Source organism: Rhinoraja longicauda, chromosome 17 (genome assembly GCF_053455715.1).
Source record: "Rhinoraja longicauda isolate Sanriku21f chromosome 17, sRhiLon1.1, whole genome shotgun sequence".
In the NCBI taxonomy this organism is placed as follows: domain Eukaryota; kingdom Metazoa; phylum Chordata; class Chondrichthyes; order Rajiformes; family Arhynchobatidae; genus Rhinoraja; species Rhinoraja longicauda.
The window spans coordinates 15,710,867-15,728,943 of NC_135969.1; the positions used below are offsets into that span (position 1 = coordinate 15,710,867).

Here is an 18,077-nt window from a genome sequence, read left to right on the forward strand (position 1 = left end):
GTTGAATTTCTCGTGATACTTCAATTTCTGCAGTTTGCAGGGAGAAGGAACTCAACTTAGAAATTATACATTCAATTTTTAAAAATATTTTATATTATTGATTTTTGTTCTTTTGCAGACACAAAACAGTTTACAGTGCAATCACCAAAATGGGCATAATGCAAAACGTGTAACTTCTCATTTTGTCAATCACAATTTCAACATGGTCAAAGAAAAACCACATATTACCATCCTATTTACCCCACTTCCCTTAGCATTAATATGCAAAAAACGATAGATGTCAACATTTAGTCACAAGATGAAGATAAAATGTAGTTCTCTTCTAAATTATAACCTTTAAGAACTCCAAAATAACATACCTCAACATTATCTAAAAAGACACCCTCACCCACATGAGAATAGTACTCCCCCCCCCCCCCCCCCCCACACACACACACACACACACAATGGTTTTAACAAAGGAGGGATCCAACACATTTGGCCATGGACACCTTAGACTAAGTGACTTGCATTTTATGAATGAACAGTGAGAGACAATTCCTGGGATGTTATAAGAAACAATACAATCTATTCTTGACTAGTATCTTTACGCTAATGGCTTTCAAATTCACAGTAAAGTATCAAGTCAGTGGCTTGTGTAACTTGAAGCTTTAAAAGACATTTCTAATGTTTTCAAGTGAATTTTTAAGACAAGGAGAAATTTCAGTCTTACTACAAACCCAAGTTTTTGGAGAAATTTAATCTGGGATCCTGGTTAAAGTTGCCTCAAAACATTGATGTCTCCATTTCCTTGCTGAACATTCCTTCGAAATTAAGATCCTTGGCCATGAGCTCTTCTTCCACTTCTTCCAAGGCCCACTGATGATCCATGATTTCCAATGCTTCCCATTCAGCCTTTTAGAATGAAATAGACTCAAATGAAAAGGAATATAGTTTCTGTAATTTTAGTTTTGCACTGCTAGATTGGTCATTCCAACTTAAATTCCTATTCTCCTTCAATTTTCACCCTACTCTTATTAATAATACCAAGTCTCTAGTATTCCACAGGGACAGTTTTCATACACATGTAGGATTTCTTGACAATCACCAGTTCATTCCTGTGAAGTTCTTTGGTTTAAACTTATCCAGGCAACAAATTCTCTCAACCATCTTCGCAGAAAGATAGAAATTAATCTGATCAGTTACAAACTCCTAAATATGAATCTTTGCAGTTTATCAATAAAAATTATTGTAGTTTTTCATCCACTTCAATTAAAAATTATACCACCAACTTCTCAACTTCTCTAGTATTCAGGTGTGTGAGCGAGATTAAAAAAAGGGGAAAAGAGCCGAGCGCTTGCACGAGGCATACAGCGGGGGTCCAAAAACTGGAAAATTTACACACAAAATTACCAGTTTCAAGCATCTTCTAGTGCATTTCAAAGTAAAAACAGAGATTACAAAATAATGTGAATATGTCACTGTATACCAAAAACATTTAAGTAAATTCGCACATTAATTGATAATCAGCCCAAAAAGGTGGTAATTGGCTTTTCTGCTGTTTTATATTTTAACCCCATCTTAATTAATTTAGTTATATAATCTTGCACTTAAAAATTTAATATTTACTCATTGCAGTTCCATCACAGATTTTCTGGCACTCTTGGTTCCAAAGCTTTGCTGGTTTATCCAGCCGGCCAAGGAAGCGGGCTACGGGGAATAGATTTGCTGGCTCCAGCTGGGCTGGAATTCCAGAGCCCTGGCTGCAGGTTGCAAATTCAACCCCCGGCTGTGGAAGTCTCGATGAGGTCGAGATTGGCTGCCTTGCCCAGCCTAGGTGCCACATTTTCGGGGAATCCCTAGCGAACCCTAGTGTTCACTACAAGTCTATACATCGTTTATTTTCTTTTTTTCCGATCCGATTTCTCTGTTGGCAAACACGATTTTGGCAAAAGTGAAAAACGCAGAAATCATGCAAAAAGCGTGGAGAATGGATTTTAAAAACGCGGAAATCCACGGAAAATTCACATGCCTAAGTATTGTTCAAATTAGCAGCAATTGGGGCTCAGGGTCAATTAATTCTTCGTTATAATTAAATGCAATATTGTGCAAATAATACAAATAATTAGAGAGCTATCGGACAGATAAAACAAAATTTCTTGTGTTAAGGTATTATAAATAACAAACCTTAAAAGCTTTATTTGTATCTGGAGGCATTGCCATTGCAGCACCCGTCATCTGTTCTTGCATAATACGTGACTGATCTGCAGCTGCAATAAGAGACAAAGATTGTTATTGTAATTCAATGGATTCTATGTTAAAGTGTGTGAAAGCACTTAAAACATCTGCAAATAACAACATTTTATCAACAGATGAACATCTTCAGTTGAAGAGGTACACAGTTTTGAATATAGCAAATAATTCCACACAAAATGGTTTACTTTTTATGTGCAGCAAATTTCAGAATGTAAAGATGCTTTCAGAAAATGTAGACAATTTTTTTCTCTAAATTTCCAAATATACCAACCAGTGTAAAGATTATCCTATTTTTTAAAAAAAGCAATCCTAATTTATCACGTCAAATCCTCAAATTACACCTAGAGCATAAACCCAAAAGATGACTTGTCGTTTTGACATAACTTTTGACGTTCATGATTCGAAAGGATCTAAAGGTCTCAAGAATTCCAAAATTATATAGCATTGAACAAAAGCACAAGGCTGATGTTCCATGATTCATAGGCGGTTTCATTATTTTAAAAAAATTCAATCAGATTGTAAGCACCAGGCAATAGCGTAAATTGCTGACGTGAGGTACCATTGTTGATTGATTTAACAAAGTTCCACCTAATTTTTCACAGCCAATTTTCAATGCTCTCAAAGCAAGACGTGCACCAAAGCATCAAAATGTCTAAGCATTTAAGTCAGTGATTACCATTATCTTGTCCCAGGAGCAGGGAATACATGCTTCTTAGTCCAAACACATTCAGAAAGTACCAAGAGGCAGAGCTCACCCTGATAAAAACAGAAAAGATAAATTAACACAAAGAAAATTGCTAAAAGTAAATATGGTAATATTTCTGCACTATCAACTTTGGCTACAGTTAACCCCGTCATGCCATCAAATCAATATGCCGTGTGTTTCAGAATGAGAACACATGCATTTTTCCTTGTTTCTCAGTTATCTCCCTTCATGCAAGAGGCAAAACTGATTAAATGGTCCAAAAATCAAATGGCACGTTGTTCATGTTTACTTATTCTTTTGTTCTATTTTCTTCTCTTGAATTGCCCTTTTGACTCTTCTTTACCCAAGGACTGATCAAGCCAGGTATGATTTCATAGACAGTGATTACTGGCTGTTCCTTCCTTGAAAATCACATATGAACATTGAGTAAGTGTGCTTAAATAACTGCAAAATGAAAATAGCTGGTTTCAGAATAATTTGAATAAAACTATTATCTTTTGATTCTTTCTTGTTTAAGAACCACAAATCTTTGATAAGGGATTCACTCCGAGTCCACCAATAATGTTTTTGTATGGGTTATAACCTGCACTTTGATTCTCTATACTTTGCTTCTATCAGCGATATTAAGAAAGCAAAATAGCTTTTATATAATGACTTTCACAACTCTGGTTACCCAACTTTGCTTTACAGACAGATAATGAGGCGTTTTTCACAAGTGTGTTACTCTTGTAATGTACGAAACACAACTGCTAATTCGTACACATGCAACATTAATATAATGGCCGAATAAGCTATTTTCAGCAATGGTAGCAAGTGATATGTCCTGACCTGAATTGTCATCTGTTCATTTCTCTCCACCCATGTAGCATGAAACATGATAGCTAAATAAGCTATATTTAGCAAATGTTTAGCTCGGGATAAGCCCAGACAAAAAATGTCATTTGTTCATTTCCCTCCACAGATGCTGCCTGACCCACTGAGTTCCTCTAGCAGTTTGATTTTTGTGCAAAGTATAAGTATTGCTTTAAAATAAACCTGAATCTAGCACCCCTACTTTTCAAAATAGTGCCATGAATCTTTTACATCAGCCTCTTTTAAAGTCTCATAGAATCATAAACAATTCTCGTATAAATTATTGAGCAAGCTGAAGGAAATGAAGAGTACAGCTAAAAGACAGGAAGAATAAAGATATAGGACTAAAGAGATAGGTTTAGGAATCTTAATATAAACTCATGAGGATTTTGATGGAGTTTTAAATGACCCAATTGATCTAGCATCCATTTAAAAATCAATAGCTCTATTGAATTTTCAGTGGAGTCTCATGAGTTATCAGAACCTGACACAGCTTTTGTTTATTCCGGTCTTACTTTAATGGATGATTAATGTAGCATTGAACAGGTCAAATGGCTAGAAGAATTAGACTCACTAGACAGAGCCCATCCATTGAGAAAAAGCATTCGATGCATATTTTCGTCCTTGATTTTAACTCAGTAACCATTCCTTCAAGCCACTATTCTCAAACTTTTTGCGGCTGCCTCACAAATTTTAATCTTCCAAAAATCACTGTTTTTGGAATTGTTTCTTTTTTCCCTACCTTCTTAAAAATAACATTTCTTGTTCTGTAAAACCCTTCTAACAAATAATAAATTTAAAAATAGGTCTGAAGTTCAAAGTCTATAGATTATATCAAAATTAAATAATTCAGCCGTAAATTACGATATAATTGGGATTGACCCAAAATGTTCCACAACTTTCACAATTCTGTGAAAGCTTTACACTTTTTAGTTGAAAAGTATAACTGAGATGTGGTGGAAAACTAAACATTAGGCACAAAATGCTGTAGTAATTCAGCGAGTCAGGCAGCATCTCTGGAGAGAAGGAATGGGTGACGTTTCAGGGCGAGACTCTTCTTCAGACTGAAGGAGGGCCTCGACCCGAAACTTCACCCATTCCTTCTCTTCAGAGATGCTGCCTGACCCGCTGAGTTATTCCAGCATTTTGTGTCTACCTTTCGATTTAAACCAGCAACTGCAGTTATTTTTCCTAAACATTAAGCAAGTCAAGCTCAAATAACTTAGGTCTTAATAAGAAAAAAAACAATAGGTTTTTTTAGTGCGTGTTTAACATTAGTGAAAGGTTAGATTCTGCTTGATTTTAGTTCACAAGTTTATTATTGTGTATTTTTCAACATACCAGGAAGCATCCAGTGAGAGCAGCTCAATTCCCTGCTGTAACATTGGCTTAAAACGTAATGTCAGAGGAAAGGGGACCTTTGCTAAAGAGAAAAAAAGAGTTAATATTTGTAAAAACGTTCCAACTTCAATATCCTAATCATACATTTGAAATCTGTACTTGGTAGTACCAACCAGAATTGTAATGTTACTTCGCCACTATAAATCAGAAAAATAAACATCAAAATAATATAATGGAACTGATACAACATTTCAACACAACAGGTATTTTGGGGAATGTAAACTGAAGTCAAGAAAATAAGTAGGAAATCCATTTGGTCCCTGCTCCAGTATCACTTACACCAAGAGATCCTGGTAGGACTAAGGACAGATATAAGAATCCCAGCTACATTAGTTTAGTTTAGAGATACAGCTCACAATCAGGCCCTTTGACCCACCGATTCCACACCGTCCACCGATCCCCATACACTAGCACTATCCTCCACACTGGGGACCATTTACAGTCTTTACCAAAGCCAATTAACCTACAAAACTATATGTCTTTGCAGTGCAGGAGGAATATCGGAACACCTGGGGAAAACCTGCATGGTCATGGGGAGAGTATACAAACTCCGTACAGACAGCAACTGTAGTCAGGATTGAACCTGGGTCTCTGGTGCTGTAAGGCAGCAACTCGATTGCTGTGCTACCATGCCGCTCACAAAGGCATAAAAATATGGTAACAAAACCATATTGGGACTGCTTTAAACACCCATTATAGCAGAGTGTGATTAAGAAACAACACTGAAAGATTTCAACAGCGTCTAACCATAAAACTTCTATCTATATAATGCTTAATGAGGGCTTTAACGGTGAAAGAGTAAAGATACATTAGTGGAGTTTAACAAAAGTATTCAACGGCCTTAATGAAATTTGTTTTTCCAGGATGAATTCAATTTAATATAGAGAGTATTAGCTAGAAAGCGATGTTGGATAAAATTGAATTGGTTTCTCTAGAGCATTGCAGGCTGAGAGTGACCTGATAGTGTATAAAATGATGAGAGGCATAGATAGGAAATATAGCTGGTCTTTTTCCTCCAAAGGCAGATGTCAAACACTGGAAAGCATGGCGTTAAGGCGAGAGAAGCAAGTTTAAGGAGATTGTGCAAGGCAAGTTTCCTTTTCGAACGAAAAGTGGCAAGTGTCTGGAACACGCTGCCAGACGAGTGATGGAAACAGACACAAGTGACATTTAAGAGGCATTTCTGCAATCACATGAATATGCAAAGAATGGAAGAATATGGATCAGGTGCAGGCAGATGGGGTTAGTTTAATTTGACTTCATGGTCTGTATAGACATTGTGGGTCAAAGGCCTGTTCCTATGCTATATTGGTTTAAGTTCTGTATGAAATAGTAAATGCAAGTATGTTTGGATCGAGTGATGGGACAGGGAAAATTTGGCACACAATACAGGCCTGTAGGTTTTTGATGATGATGTTCTAGTAAAAATGCTGAAGAAATGAAATTCAATGTTGACATGTAATTGGAGACCCAAGTAAAGATCAGCTGGGTAAGGTGGCAATTAAAATAATTTGGATTTGAATAGGAAATGAGGCCTGATTCCCAATTCTACATGGAAGAGGATGCTGCAAGTTCTGGATCAAATAGCAAGAACTGTAACAGGAATGAAATTTATAGCTTCAGTTGGAGGAAAATGTTTTTATATGGAAGAATTGAGTTACCAGCTTGTGAGTGATGTTTGTCAAACGGTCAAAGATCAGAACATCAATTCATTATTTTATCATGTTTAACAGTGTGTTACTTACTCGTGACAAAACCAGAGAAGGTCCAGTTGATCCAGCCACCAATAAGAATCATGGGAAGTACGTTGGTGACATTGCCTTTCATCATGTCCATCACCATAGTGGGGTCTGAAAACAGGAAGTTATGACAATTATTGGGATGAATCTCAGTATTCCCATTTGTAACACACTGGCTCTTGCTCAGGGAAATTTTCACCACATGCTGTGACTTTAAAACCAAAGCACTTCATAGTTTTTTTTAATTGTGTTTAAAATGCAGTTTTTGCAACCAACTTTAATAGCATTTTGCATGCAAGACTCCACAAAGTGATAATTGTTTTAATTTTTGGAAGTATTGATGCAGACTATGAAAGGCAAGTTACATGCCCAGTGCCAAACTTACAAACAGAGAAAGAATCAATTACCAGTCATGGGAGAGGGTGGAACAACTTTTCTTTTGGTCTTCTTGAAAAATCCATCATCGGGATTGTTAAAATAATACTTCCGCGTCAGGAAAGACTAGAAAGATAAACATAGGAAAATCATCAAATGAACTAAATTGAAATGTTTTGCAACCCCACCACAAGAGGAAAAAACATAATCGCTGTTGGTTTGAAAAATGAAGCACAAACTAAATGGGACTTGGGCACATTATAGGACAGCTGGGTTCTCGCTAGAAGTGGCTCTACAGATGATTGTATCCAGAACACAAATTTTCTGTGGGCTAAGACCTCAATTTCCTGATTGGACTGATTCAGGATGTGGAGGAATCTGCTGACAGATGGGAAGTGACACAGCTGGCGTTCTGGTGCCATCGCAACAACCTGGAGCTCAATGCTCTCAAGACAGTGGAACTAATTGTAGACTTTCGAAGAGATCCCCCTCCCCTCCCCCCACTCACCATCAACAACACCATAGTCACATCTGTGGAGTCATTTAAGTTCCTTGGAACCATCATCTCCAGGGTCCTTAAATGGGGAGCCACCATCGACACCACAGTCAAAAAGACCCAACAGAGGATGTACATCCTGCGGCAACTGAAGAAACACAATCTGCCACAGGCAATGATGGTCCAATTCTATATTGCTATCATTGAGTCCGTCCTCACCTTCTCCATCATGGTCTGGTTTGGCTCAGCACCAAGCACGACATCCGGAGGCTGCAACGGATCGTTCGATCAGCTGAGAAGGTTGTTGGCTGCAACCTTCCCCCCATTGACAAACTGTACACTGCAAGGGCCAGGAAGCAAGCGGGCAAGATCATCTCTGACCCCTCTCACCCTGGCCACAAACTCTTCGAAGCACTTCCCTCTGGAAGGCGACTCCGGACTGTTAAAGCAGCCACAGCCAGACATAAAAACTGCTTTTTTTCCACGAGTGATAGTTCTACTCAATGACCAAAGTCTGTAGTCTCTTTTGTGCTCTGGTTTATTTTATCCCACATGTTTAGACCGTAATGGTGTATCCTTATTGTTTTGATGTGTTTATGCTTTATTCTTAATTGTGAACTGTATGCTTGTGTTGTCACCAAGGCACATTCCTTGTATATGCATACTTGGCCAATAAACTTATTCATTCATTCATTTCCTGTGAGTTATTGTTAATTTGAAGGAGTGGGAGATGTGGAAGATTAAAAGGATTTCCCCAGCTTATCCATGTAATTTCTTGAATGGCCAACTGGAGCACAGCACTGGTACAGTATGAATGTAATAACAAGGAACTGGAGATGTTGGTTGATACCAAAGAAAAACAAAATGTTGGAGTACCTCAGCGGGTCAGGCAACATCTTGGAGAAGATAGATAGGTGACGTTTCGGGTCGGGACCCTTCTTCAGACTGATTGTGTGTGTGTGGGGGGGGGGGGGGGGGGGGGGGAGGGGAGAAGAAAGATGGAAAAGAGGAGAGGCAGGACAGAGCATAGTCAGTAATAGGTGAACACACAGAATGACCAGGGCATTACTAAGAGGATGAGAAAGAAAGTTATCCAAATCCAAATCCATTCTGACAAACCCATACTGGCCCAATGTCAGAAAGTTAATTTTAGATGGCTGAGAGAAGGAAAAGATTACCTGTTTTGGAATATATCTTCCATTTTCTCTCAAAATTCTACTTCTGATCAGAATTTGACTGCAATAAAAAATACATTTACTGTTAACACTCAAGAATAAATCCAATGTAAATGGAAACTACAGCAGATGGGTTAACATTCAAGTAATTCGATAATCTGCATTCAAACATTGTTGCATCTCTGGAATATTTCAGTCATCACCATCATGAAAGTAATATTTATAACAAAACCTTTGTATGCAACAGACAAATGCAAAGCCACGCACCAAAAAGCAATGGTATGTAAAATAAAATCTACTTGGTTATTTAAGGAGAGGCCCTGGTCTATGAGGAACAGGCTTGAATATGCATGTGGCAACTCAGCAATACTACCTGTTAACTTTCATTAAATGGTGATTGACACTTTAGTTTGCATTTACTTCACCTGGTGGTTATTCTGTACAATTATTTCACTTGAACACCATTAAACAATAGAAAACCACGCTGTCAATTACATTTAGAGAATAAAGCATTTCCCTCTAAACATTAAGTCATGGAGTAACACAGAATGGGAACTTTGGCCCAACTTGTCTAAGCTGACCAAGATGCCTCTACAAGATAGTTCTATTCATCTGCATTTGGCCCATATCCCTCTAACACTTCCCTTCTCAGCAATAATGCCCATTCTAGTCAAGAGTGAAGTGTGTTTTATTGTCATATGTACTGAAACTGAACAATGACATTCTTACTTGTAGCAGCACAACAGAAATGTAAACAAAGTACATATCCAATAAAAAGACAGGTATAACCTGGGTTTCCCCAAGCTCAAGTAGATATCTGACTTTGAGAAAGTGAATGGGGTTGAATGAATTGTTGATCGATTTAACTTAAAAATTCAGCAAAGTGATGGAAGTGGAGTGGTTTTGTTCAAGGAAGAAGTGAAAGGGCTTCTTTCCAACCCGAATGGACACTCATTGGGAAGATAAGACACTCGTGTCTAGTAAACTGGAAATTATCAAAGTAACAGAGGGTATCAGAGATATCACAGATACAAAAGGGAAGGAACATACCAAAATGACAGAATAGAGTCAGGGTAGGAAAAAAGGTTTATGGGGCAAGACCAGCATGAAATAATGGGTTGGGTTGATTAGTGCATTCCTGCTTGGCTGCGCTTCTATTCAAGAAAGATGGAGGGATTAGACAGCCTGCTACCTCCAGATATTCCCACTCCACCTACTCCAATCCTGCATCCTGTGAAGACTCTTTTCTAGTTTCTCTGCTGTTGTCACCTCTGCTGCGATAAGATATTTTCCACACTCAGGTTGCATTCAATCTGCCCGAGTTCTCGGTTTAATTCTCCAACTTGCCCTCCCTCTTACGTCTGTCTTTGACTTTAGACGTTGTTTCAATTACACCCACTGCAAGCCCAAGGAATAGCATCTCATCAGAAACAGACCTTTTGGGCCACCCACAACCATTACGTTTTCCATTTACCACGACTTGCTCCATTGCCTTCAAAGCCCTGGCAAGTCAAGTGACCATTTTGATCCTTAAATATGGTCTTGTCCACCAAACACCCGCTGGGTGCAAAACATTCTTTCTCAGATCGATATAAACCTCCTACGTCTTACCTTAAACCTAAGCTTTGGGGATCTAGCTATCCAAGCCTCATGATTTTGCATACCTAAATCAAGACATTTTTCGCCAACAACCCCCACCGTGCTGGCACACTGGTCCAAGATTACAAGGAAAGAAAATGATAGAGAGAGAGGTCAGAGATTAAATGGGAATAGGAAGAATCCATTGCAGGTGACACTCTAACTATGGCTCAAGATAAACATGGTAACAAACAATATCCACCCAGCTGAAGGGCCACTGGAGAATAACATTTGACGGCATGAAAAGCTGCGATAGCTCAGAAAGATAATCTATTACAGTCGATTTAGGATACCATTAGTGATTTTTATAGCTACTTACATTGGGTGACGTGGGTAAAAATCTTTATCAGGAGAGGAGCGAGATGATGAAGGCCGATGATAAAGGAGAGGAAAACAATATTTGACAAAATAAAAACTATAACTTAAAAGCCAGCATGGGGTTTAGGAAACAGTCAAAATATTTTTAATGTGGGAGGTAATGTGGGTTAATGGAGGCGGTGTGAAGGGGGGGGTCCTATAGAGAAAGTAGCACTCATAGGCAACCTAAACTAATGGGAAGAATGGATTTATTAAGAAAACATGTTTTGCCAGTTTCAAATATTTCTGCAAATGTATACTCTGTTCTTATATACTTGCACACCATTTGGAACAGCTATTTTCGTCAACATTATTTCTGTCACAGTGCATCACTTTAGCAGTTTTCCATATTCATTTTTTTCTGCCACTTTAACCAGCCTACAGTTTGTTAAACCAACAGTTCTCCTGTTTCTCATATTTCCAAGGTTTTTAGTCATCCAGTGAATTTGCCTGAAGAATGCATTATCCAAGATGTCCCTTACATGAAACCGGGATGCAAAAGCTCACTAATGGCTGTTTGCTATTAATCACTGGTCAAAAAGTAAACTGCTTCTGAAATTACCGGTCTAAGAAACCTCTATAGACCCTGTAGATTCAGTATCTACATCTTGAAAACTCAAAGAAATATTTATCACCTTTGCAGGTTATAAACAGTGAAACTAAAACTCTCTATTCAAACAACAGACTCCAAAATTAAGCTAGGATTTGGGGTAAAAAAATTATACATTTTCAAAGAACACTGCTGAAAAGTGATGCATAACTTCAGCTGATACTTGACAATGAGGCAGCTTCTCTCACATACAAGTACCATCTGTTTTTAAACTACTCACACTTCTCTATTACTGTGGAACATAAATTCTACAAACTGGTTCAAATATAATTGCAGAAAAAAGGTACAGCCATAATCATAAGGTGAATAGTCATCCAAAGGAACCTAACTTGCTTTCAAAACAATAAAATTCCTCAGATGGAGACACAAGGGACTGCAGATGCTGAAATCTTGTGCAAAACACAAATCACTGGAGAAACTTAGCAAGTCAGGGAGCATCTGGGGAGGGAAATAAGCAACCCTTCTTCCCGACCCAAAATGTCACCTGTATATTTCCTCCCCAGCTGCCGAAAGACCTCAGATACGGCAGGTATAATCTCCATCCTTCAGTAGAGCATTGTGTGTGTACAGAATTCTTTCTTTCTGCATTGTTCGTCTAAGATGCTCTAATTTCCTTTGGAATCCAAACCAACGTGAAACAACTGGTAACAAGTACTATCAGAGTCCAACAAGCAGATTTTCCTCTCCTTCAACCCTTTGCATATGTTATGTCATGATGCTCAGAGGGTTCGGAATGAGAGATTACAAATAAATTATAATTCAATAATTAAAATTACAAAAGTTGGATCTGTTGAGAATGATAAAAACGCATTTACAAACGCTATACTATACAGATTTACGACATAAAAGCATTTAATTTATAGCAAAATTACAAATGTTTGACAATCCGTTTGCAGCCCTCGAGGATGATGGTCTCCATGGAGATGGAGGTTATTACTGGATGAATAGTTTTCTCTACCTGTCCGAAACTTGCTCCTCCGTGAGCTTCTTGTCACTCTGTAAGAGGATGGAGATGTAATGCCTGATCAGACCCACGAAGAAAGTGATGAAGACGATGGGCAGAACCACCCAGAGCCTGATGTTGGAATCCAGCAACAACTCCGGCTCCGCCATCTTCTGCAGGAAATGACGCCACCACGCCCACTCTTACTTGTGTTCGCGGAGCGTAAACCCGATGACGTCTGTACGCTGAGGCACGTAGCTGATCCTTCCGGCTACGCCTACTCTCCTTGCCCTTGCAATGGGAGGTGTGCTTGATCTCGGTCGAACTTTATACATGTTGATACCAATGGGGAAAGTATTATTGGAAATTGTGGGAAAACAACATCAGAATTATCACTGAAAATCTGAGGCCAATTTTTCTTTACACAAAGTGTTCTGGATATAATTTAGTTTAGTTTAGACGGCAGGGGAAGAAAAAAGACATTCTGGCCTTCCATCACAGTGAGGAGGTGACTGGAGGAGTGTGATGGATGTTTCTCTTTTTTTTTGTGTTGGGTTGTGTTTGTGTGTGTAATTGCTTATTTATATTGCTCTTATTATTGGACTGTTGGTGACAAAAACTCATCCAAAAGACTTGTTTTTTTGGATGACAATAAAGGTTATTCTGACTGATTTATCACGAGTACTGAGGGACCGTGAAAAGTTTTTGTTGCAATCAGCGGAAAGACTACATGATAGCAATCGAACCATCCACAGTGTGCAGATACGTGATAAAGGAAATAATGTTTAGTGCAAGATAAAGTCCAGTAAAGTCCGATTAAAGATAGTCCGAGGGTCCCAATGAGTTAGATGGTAGCTCCCGACCGCTCTGTAGTTGTTGATAGAATGGTTCAGTTGTCTGATATCAGTCGGGAAGAAACTGTCCCTGAATCTGGAGGTGTGCAATTTCACACCATGCAACACTTTTAAAAAGATACACTGATCCATTTAGGAGACACAGGTAACTGCAGATGGACACGATAGACTGCAGATGATGATCTTACCACATTTACAACATTTACATCCATGTAAGAAGAAGATAGCTGCAAATCTTTGGATTTCTGCATCTCTGGAGAACATGGACAGATGATGTTTCAGTTTGGGATCATTTTTCAGTCCTTGGGGAACAGAAGAATTAGAGGTGATCTGTAGAAACAGATCTAAGGGGTGATTGACAAGATAGATGCTAAGAGAACATTTCTTTAAGTGGGAGTATTTTTTTAACAAGGGACATAGATGCCATAGTTTCAGAGTAAAGGATCTGCCCATTTTAGTCACAAAAGAGGAGGAATTTATTTTTTCTCAGAGAGTCGTCTGTCTCATTTGAGTCTCATCCTCTGAGAGACCAGATTTGAACTTCAAGCAATACTAGATTGTCAGCATTTGAAGTTTTTTTGGCTTTACGTACTGCAGTATCTTGTCTCCCGTAGAAGGAAATTGGGAAACTTGGGACCTTAACGTCGAAAGACTACAAATTCCATCATGCACTGCAGCGTTGACGCATGCGCAGTGAGGAGCGGCTTGGGTGGGGACGCATGCGCGGTGAGCCGGCTGAAGTGGCGGGCTATACAAGTTTGATCATCAGTCAGCTGCTGGGAGCAGGCCCAAGGCCGGCGACATGCTGGCCAAAAGAAGGATGGCTAAGTCAGCCGACGACGTTGACGATGTGGTCATTGCCAAAGACCAATCAAGTAAGTTAACCCACAAAAGTATCGTTCATAAACTTTTATTCGTTTGCTTACTGTACAATGCCGGTTAATCAATTTCACAACTCTACCAACTTGCCAGCTCCACTAATTTCCCCCTTCCACTTACCAACTTGCCAACTCCCACCAACTTCCCCCTTTCCACTTGCCAACTTGCCAACTCCCACCAACTTCCCCCTTTCCACTTGCCAGCTCCACCAACTTCTCCCTTCCACTTACCAACTTGCAAGCTCCACCAACGTGCCAGCTCCACCAAGTTTCCAGCTCTACCATCTTGCCAACTTTCCAGTTTCACCGACTTGCTGGTTTTACTGATGTCAGTTTCACCAACTTGCCAGTTTCACCGACTTGCCAGTTTCACTGACCTGCCAGCTCCCTCAAATGCCAGCTTCACCTATCAAATTGCCCAATCCACCAACTTGCCCATTCGACCAACCTACCTCCATCTCTGCCTCTTAATGACCTGAAAATCATCCCTATTTCAATATTTACTGATTGAATTTTGCAGGTTCTGTTATTCAGATGAGACCTTAAAACACCCCAGTGCATTATCACAAAGAAGGAGATGTGGGGGTTTTTGTCCTTGTTGCCATGGCCAAAATCTATTCCTGAATAAAACGATCTAAAATTTGGCAATTCTAAGTTCAAATTGCAGCTATAGTTTAGACACTCCAAAGTTATGAATCATTGTGTAATTGCTAGAGTTATGTCAAAGATAGAAAACATCAGAATGATAACACAGTGGGTAATTTTCTTAAAGTTAAGTATTAAAACAGTTAATGATAACTTTGAAATAGTAAAGGAATCTATTTTACTAAATGTCCTTGTTAGAATGGTTTAATATTTAGTTTATTGTCACGTGTACCTAGGTACAGTGAAAAGCTTTTGTTGCGTGTTATCCAGTCTCGGTGGTTAGCATACAAATAGTCGCCTGGGTTAGGCGCCATTAATCTCTGCCATTAATTGATGGTATATAGGAAATATAACATTCTCTAGGATAATGTGACTGCTTTTAAAAAATGAGCATAAATGAACTGATTCATGTCAATCAAAAGTGACTTCAGTACAATGACTCATGAGATTCATTTATTGATGGAAATACTATTGGTGCTCTTGGCTGCTTGATGCTGGTAATGGATAACAAAATGGGGATTATTTCTTCCATTGCAAAGTTTTTACATAACAAAAATGTTAATCCTACCACCAAATGTAAATTTTATGTGGAACATAAAATGTCCAAAGTTTTGTATTAAACAAAACTGAGAAATGTCTGGACTGTGTAAATGAAATTTGTGGGTTCGATACCAATTCTCCTCTGTCATTTGGCATGTAGATAATGAAATGATTATAGACACTACACTGTAAATTTTGGCAGTTGTTTATTTTTAGTCTTTGTTTAATGAAGAGTGGTGTGATGATTTATCTTAGGGGCAAAGAAAAGCAAAATTGGTGGTAGAAAACGAATAAAGTCTGCTGAGGAGGGAGAGGTGGATGATGATACAGTATTTGTACAGTTGCTGAAAACGGCAGGAGTGATTCTGAAATATGGAAACCTTCCAAATAAACTAAGTATGTTGTTTATAAAAAAGCTTTTGTTTACACCTTGCAATGGGCTTTGTTTTAAATGCTTTGACTATTTTAATTTGCACATTGCACAAAGTGGTGAATATACAGGTAATATTGTATCATATAAAGTGGAATTCATTTCAATCCAAGTGTTCAAACAATACTTAAAACGGTAAAATGTTATATAACTAATATTCAAGCGATGAAATTATAATTTGTTTTTAAATTTTATTTTTCAGTTAATGAATTACCTGTGATTATTGTCCTGAAACATTGATTGTCATGTCCTCTTCACAATCTAATTAGTTAATAGCAATTAATTTGTCCCGTCAGGACAAATCTTTTGTTTGTTTTTATGTCTTGTTTGCTCTGCAAAGCGTCTTTGAGTATCCTGAAAAGCACTATATAAAATAAATATTATTATTATTATTATTATTATTATTAATATTTTAGAACAAATGTTCAGTTTTGGTCCATGAATTTTTAAAAATTGCTTTGGAAAATGCATCCTCATACAACAGCCCAGCGCATTGCATCGCTAACGTTTGCCTTTTAAAAATAATGCTATGTTCTTCGCTACGTGGAGTCTACTTTGTTTTGTTTATATTTTGTTCTTATTTCATATTTCCAGAATTTTATGTATGGTATTTTGCTTTTATCCACTGTTTAGTTTGACAGCCACAGGACTGCACCTTTGGCGTGAAGAATAGTGGAATGAGTAATCATTCAGGGCCGCAAAACAATAGGAATAACAATTGAATACAAAGCATATAAAACTCTAAAACATTTAGCAATCTCTCAGATTCTATGTGTGCTCAAGTCATCCAAAATAACTTCAACTTATTTTAATTTAAATTTATTGTAGCTTTAGACCAAGCACTTTTTCAAAAGAAGCTCCATCAATCTTTGAGGAAGCACGCACGCTATCCAAATGTAAGTATGTTATTTTATACCTTGGCTGATATGTGTTAAGATTTGACAGTAATGGGAGTTGGCCAGTGATATTTATTGGAAATGACAATTCTGTCCTTAGAGTTGGTACTTTCAAGTGCTTTTGGGCAAATGCGTTGTTTGAACAAGCACAAGGACACACAGACTAAGTCCCAGTCCATGGAACAGTACAACACAGGAACAGACCATTTGGCCCACAATGTCTGTGCCAAACATGATGCCAACTTAATCTTCTTTGCTTGCACGTGATCCATATCCCTCCATTCCCTGCATACCTTTGTGCATATTAAAAAAAAACCTTAAAGCCACTATTGTACTTGCTTCCATTTGAGAGTTATGGGGAACTGGCACAGAAAAGATGAAGCCAACATCAAATGGCAGGGCAGGCTTGTGGCACCTGGTGGCCTTCTCCAGTTCCTGTACTTATTTGGTGAGGAAGTTACTTCAGTTTTACTTAAACATCCCAGCACTGAAGAGAAACATCAGCCCAATGGTTCAATGGTATTTTATTGTCACAGGTACTGCGGTGTGAAATTAATTTCTGTATACAATTCAGTACGCATCACTATACATAAGCACTTGGATACATCTTAGATAAGCATCTCGGATACAGTACCAGTGTACAGCAGTCGTACACTGAGATAGTATAGAGACGCCAGTATTTGGCACAATTTTCAAGTTCCAGTTGTTGTAAGTGCAGGGTTCTTGGCGTGACCACGAAGGCCTGTTGTCCTGGCGGCATTGCAGGGTCAACCTGGCCAAGCGTAGCCGTGGTGTCCTCCACCGCTCAGCCTCTTGGAGCAGGACCCGATCCAGCCGAGCCCCAGGCTGTTGCAGGGCTACCAGCAGCCCACTCCACCGCTGAGGCACTGTACTGCCTCCCGCAGCCGGTCTGATTACCGGTCCTGTGTCCGAGTCTCTCCTCTCTGGGCGGGCGAGCCAGGCCAGCTGTTGGGTATGGCAGCAGCATGCCAAGAGCGACCTTCTACCATAAAGAGGTGATCAGCCTTGCTCCTCTCGACTGCCATTGCCGGCTCCCTCCTCATCGGCCTTCCAGGCTGGTCCCCGGTCTGCAGTGGGCGAGCCGGGACGTCTGTGTGGGTCCAGGTGGCCAAGGTGAATGCTGCACATTGATAGCATATGACCTCAGCTGAAAATATGACCACAAATTGTTACCATTGAAACGAGCGGCATTTACTTTCTTGGCTCAGAAGAAAGGCGCTGAAACTGTACTCTGGTACAGAAAGTAGGAAAGAAAGAGAAGATTGAGAAATGTTATGTAAATAAAA

The 18,077-nt window shown here is 38.9% G+C and overlaps 2 protein-coding genes across 2 annotated transcripts in view; one reads left to right on the plus strand and one right to left on the minus strand.

Moving 5' to 3' along the window:
• Positions 1-418: 418 nt before the first annotated feature.
• On the minus strand, positions 419-12,709 carry emc3 (ER membrane protein complex subunit 3). The gene is made up of 8 exons (XM_078414208.1): positions 12,543-12,709; positions 8,983-9,040; positions 7,341-7,434; positions 6,940-7,044; positions 5,135-5,216; positions 2,912-2,991; positions 2,167-2,249; positions 419-894 (listed from the first exon to the last, which is right to left on the minus strand). The coding sequence occupies exons 1-8, from the start codon at positions 12,695-12,697 to the stop codon at positions 766-768; spliced, it is 786 nt and encodes a 261-aa protein (XP_078270334.1). The 5' UTR covers positions 12,698-12,709; the 3' UTR covers positions 419-765.
• A 1,408-nt stretch (positions 12,710-14,117) lies between these two features.
• The window catches only part of fancd2 (FA complementation group D2), a 91,541-nt gene continuing 87,581 nt past the window's right edge, over positions 14,118-18,077 (plus strand). The window contains exons 1-3 of the mRNA XM_078413831.1: positions 14,118-14,256; positions 15,700-15,840; positions 16,703-16,770. Of these exons, the coding sequence (XP_078269957.1) occupies positions 14,184-14,256; positions 15,700-15,840; positions 16,703-16,770 (282 nt within the window). The 5' untranslated portion in view covers positions 14,118-14,183. The remainder of the gene's footprint in view (positions 14,257-15,699; positions 15,841-16,702; positions 16,771-18,077) is intronic.

Excerpts from the sequence above, each read along its gene's own strand:
- emc3 (XM_078414208.1), bottom strand. The coding sequence starts at position 12,697 with ATGGCGGAGCCGGAGTTGTTGCTGGATTCCAACATCAGGCTCTGGGTG. Across the intron at positions 5,217-6,939 it reads CTTCTCTGGTTTTGTCACGA|CAAAGGTCCCCTTTCCTCTG; the intron begins GTAAGTAACACA and ends TTTTCTCTTTAG. Across the intron at positions 2,250-2,911 it reads GCTCCTGGGACAAGATAATG|CTGCAGATCAGTCACGTATT; the intron begins GTAATCACTGAC and ends CTCTTATTGCAG.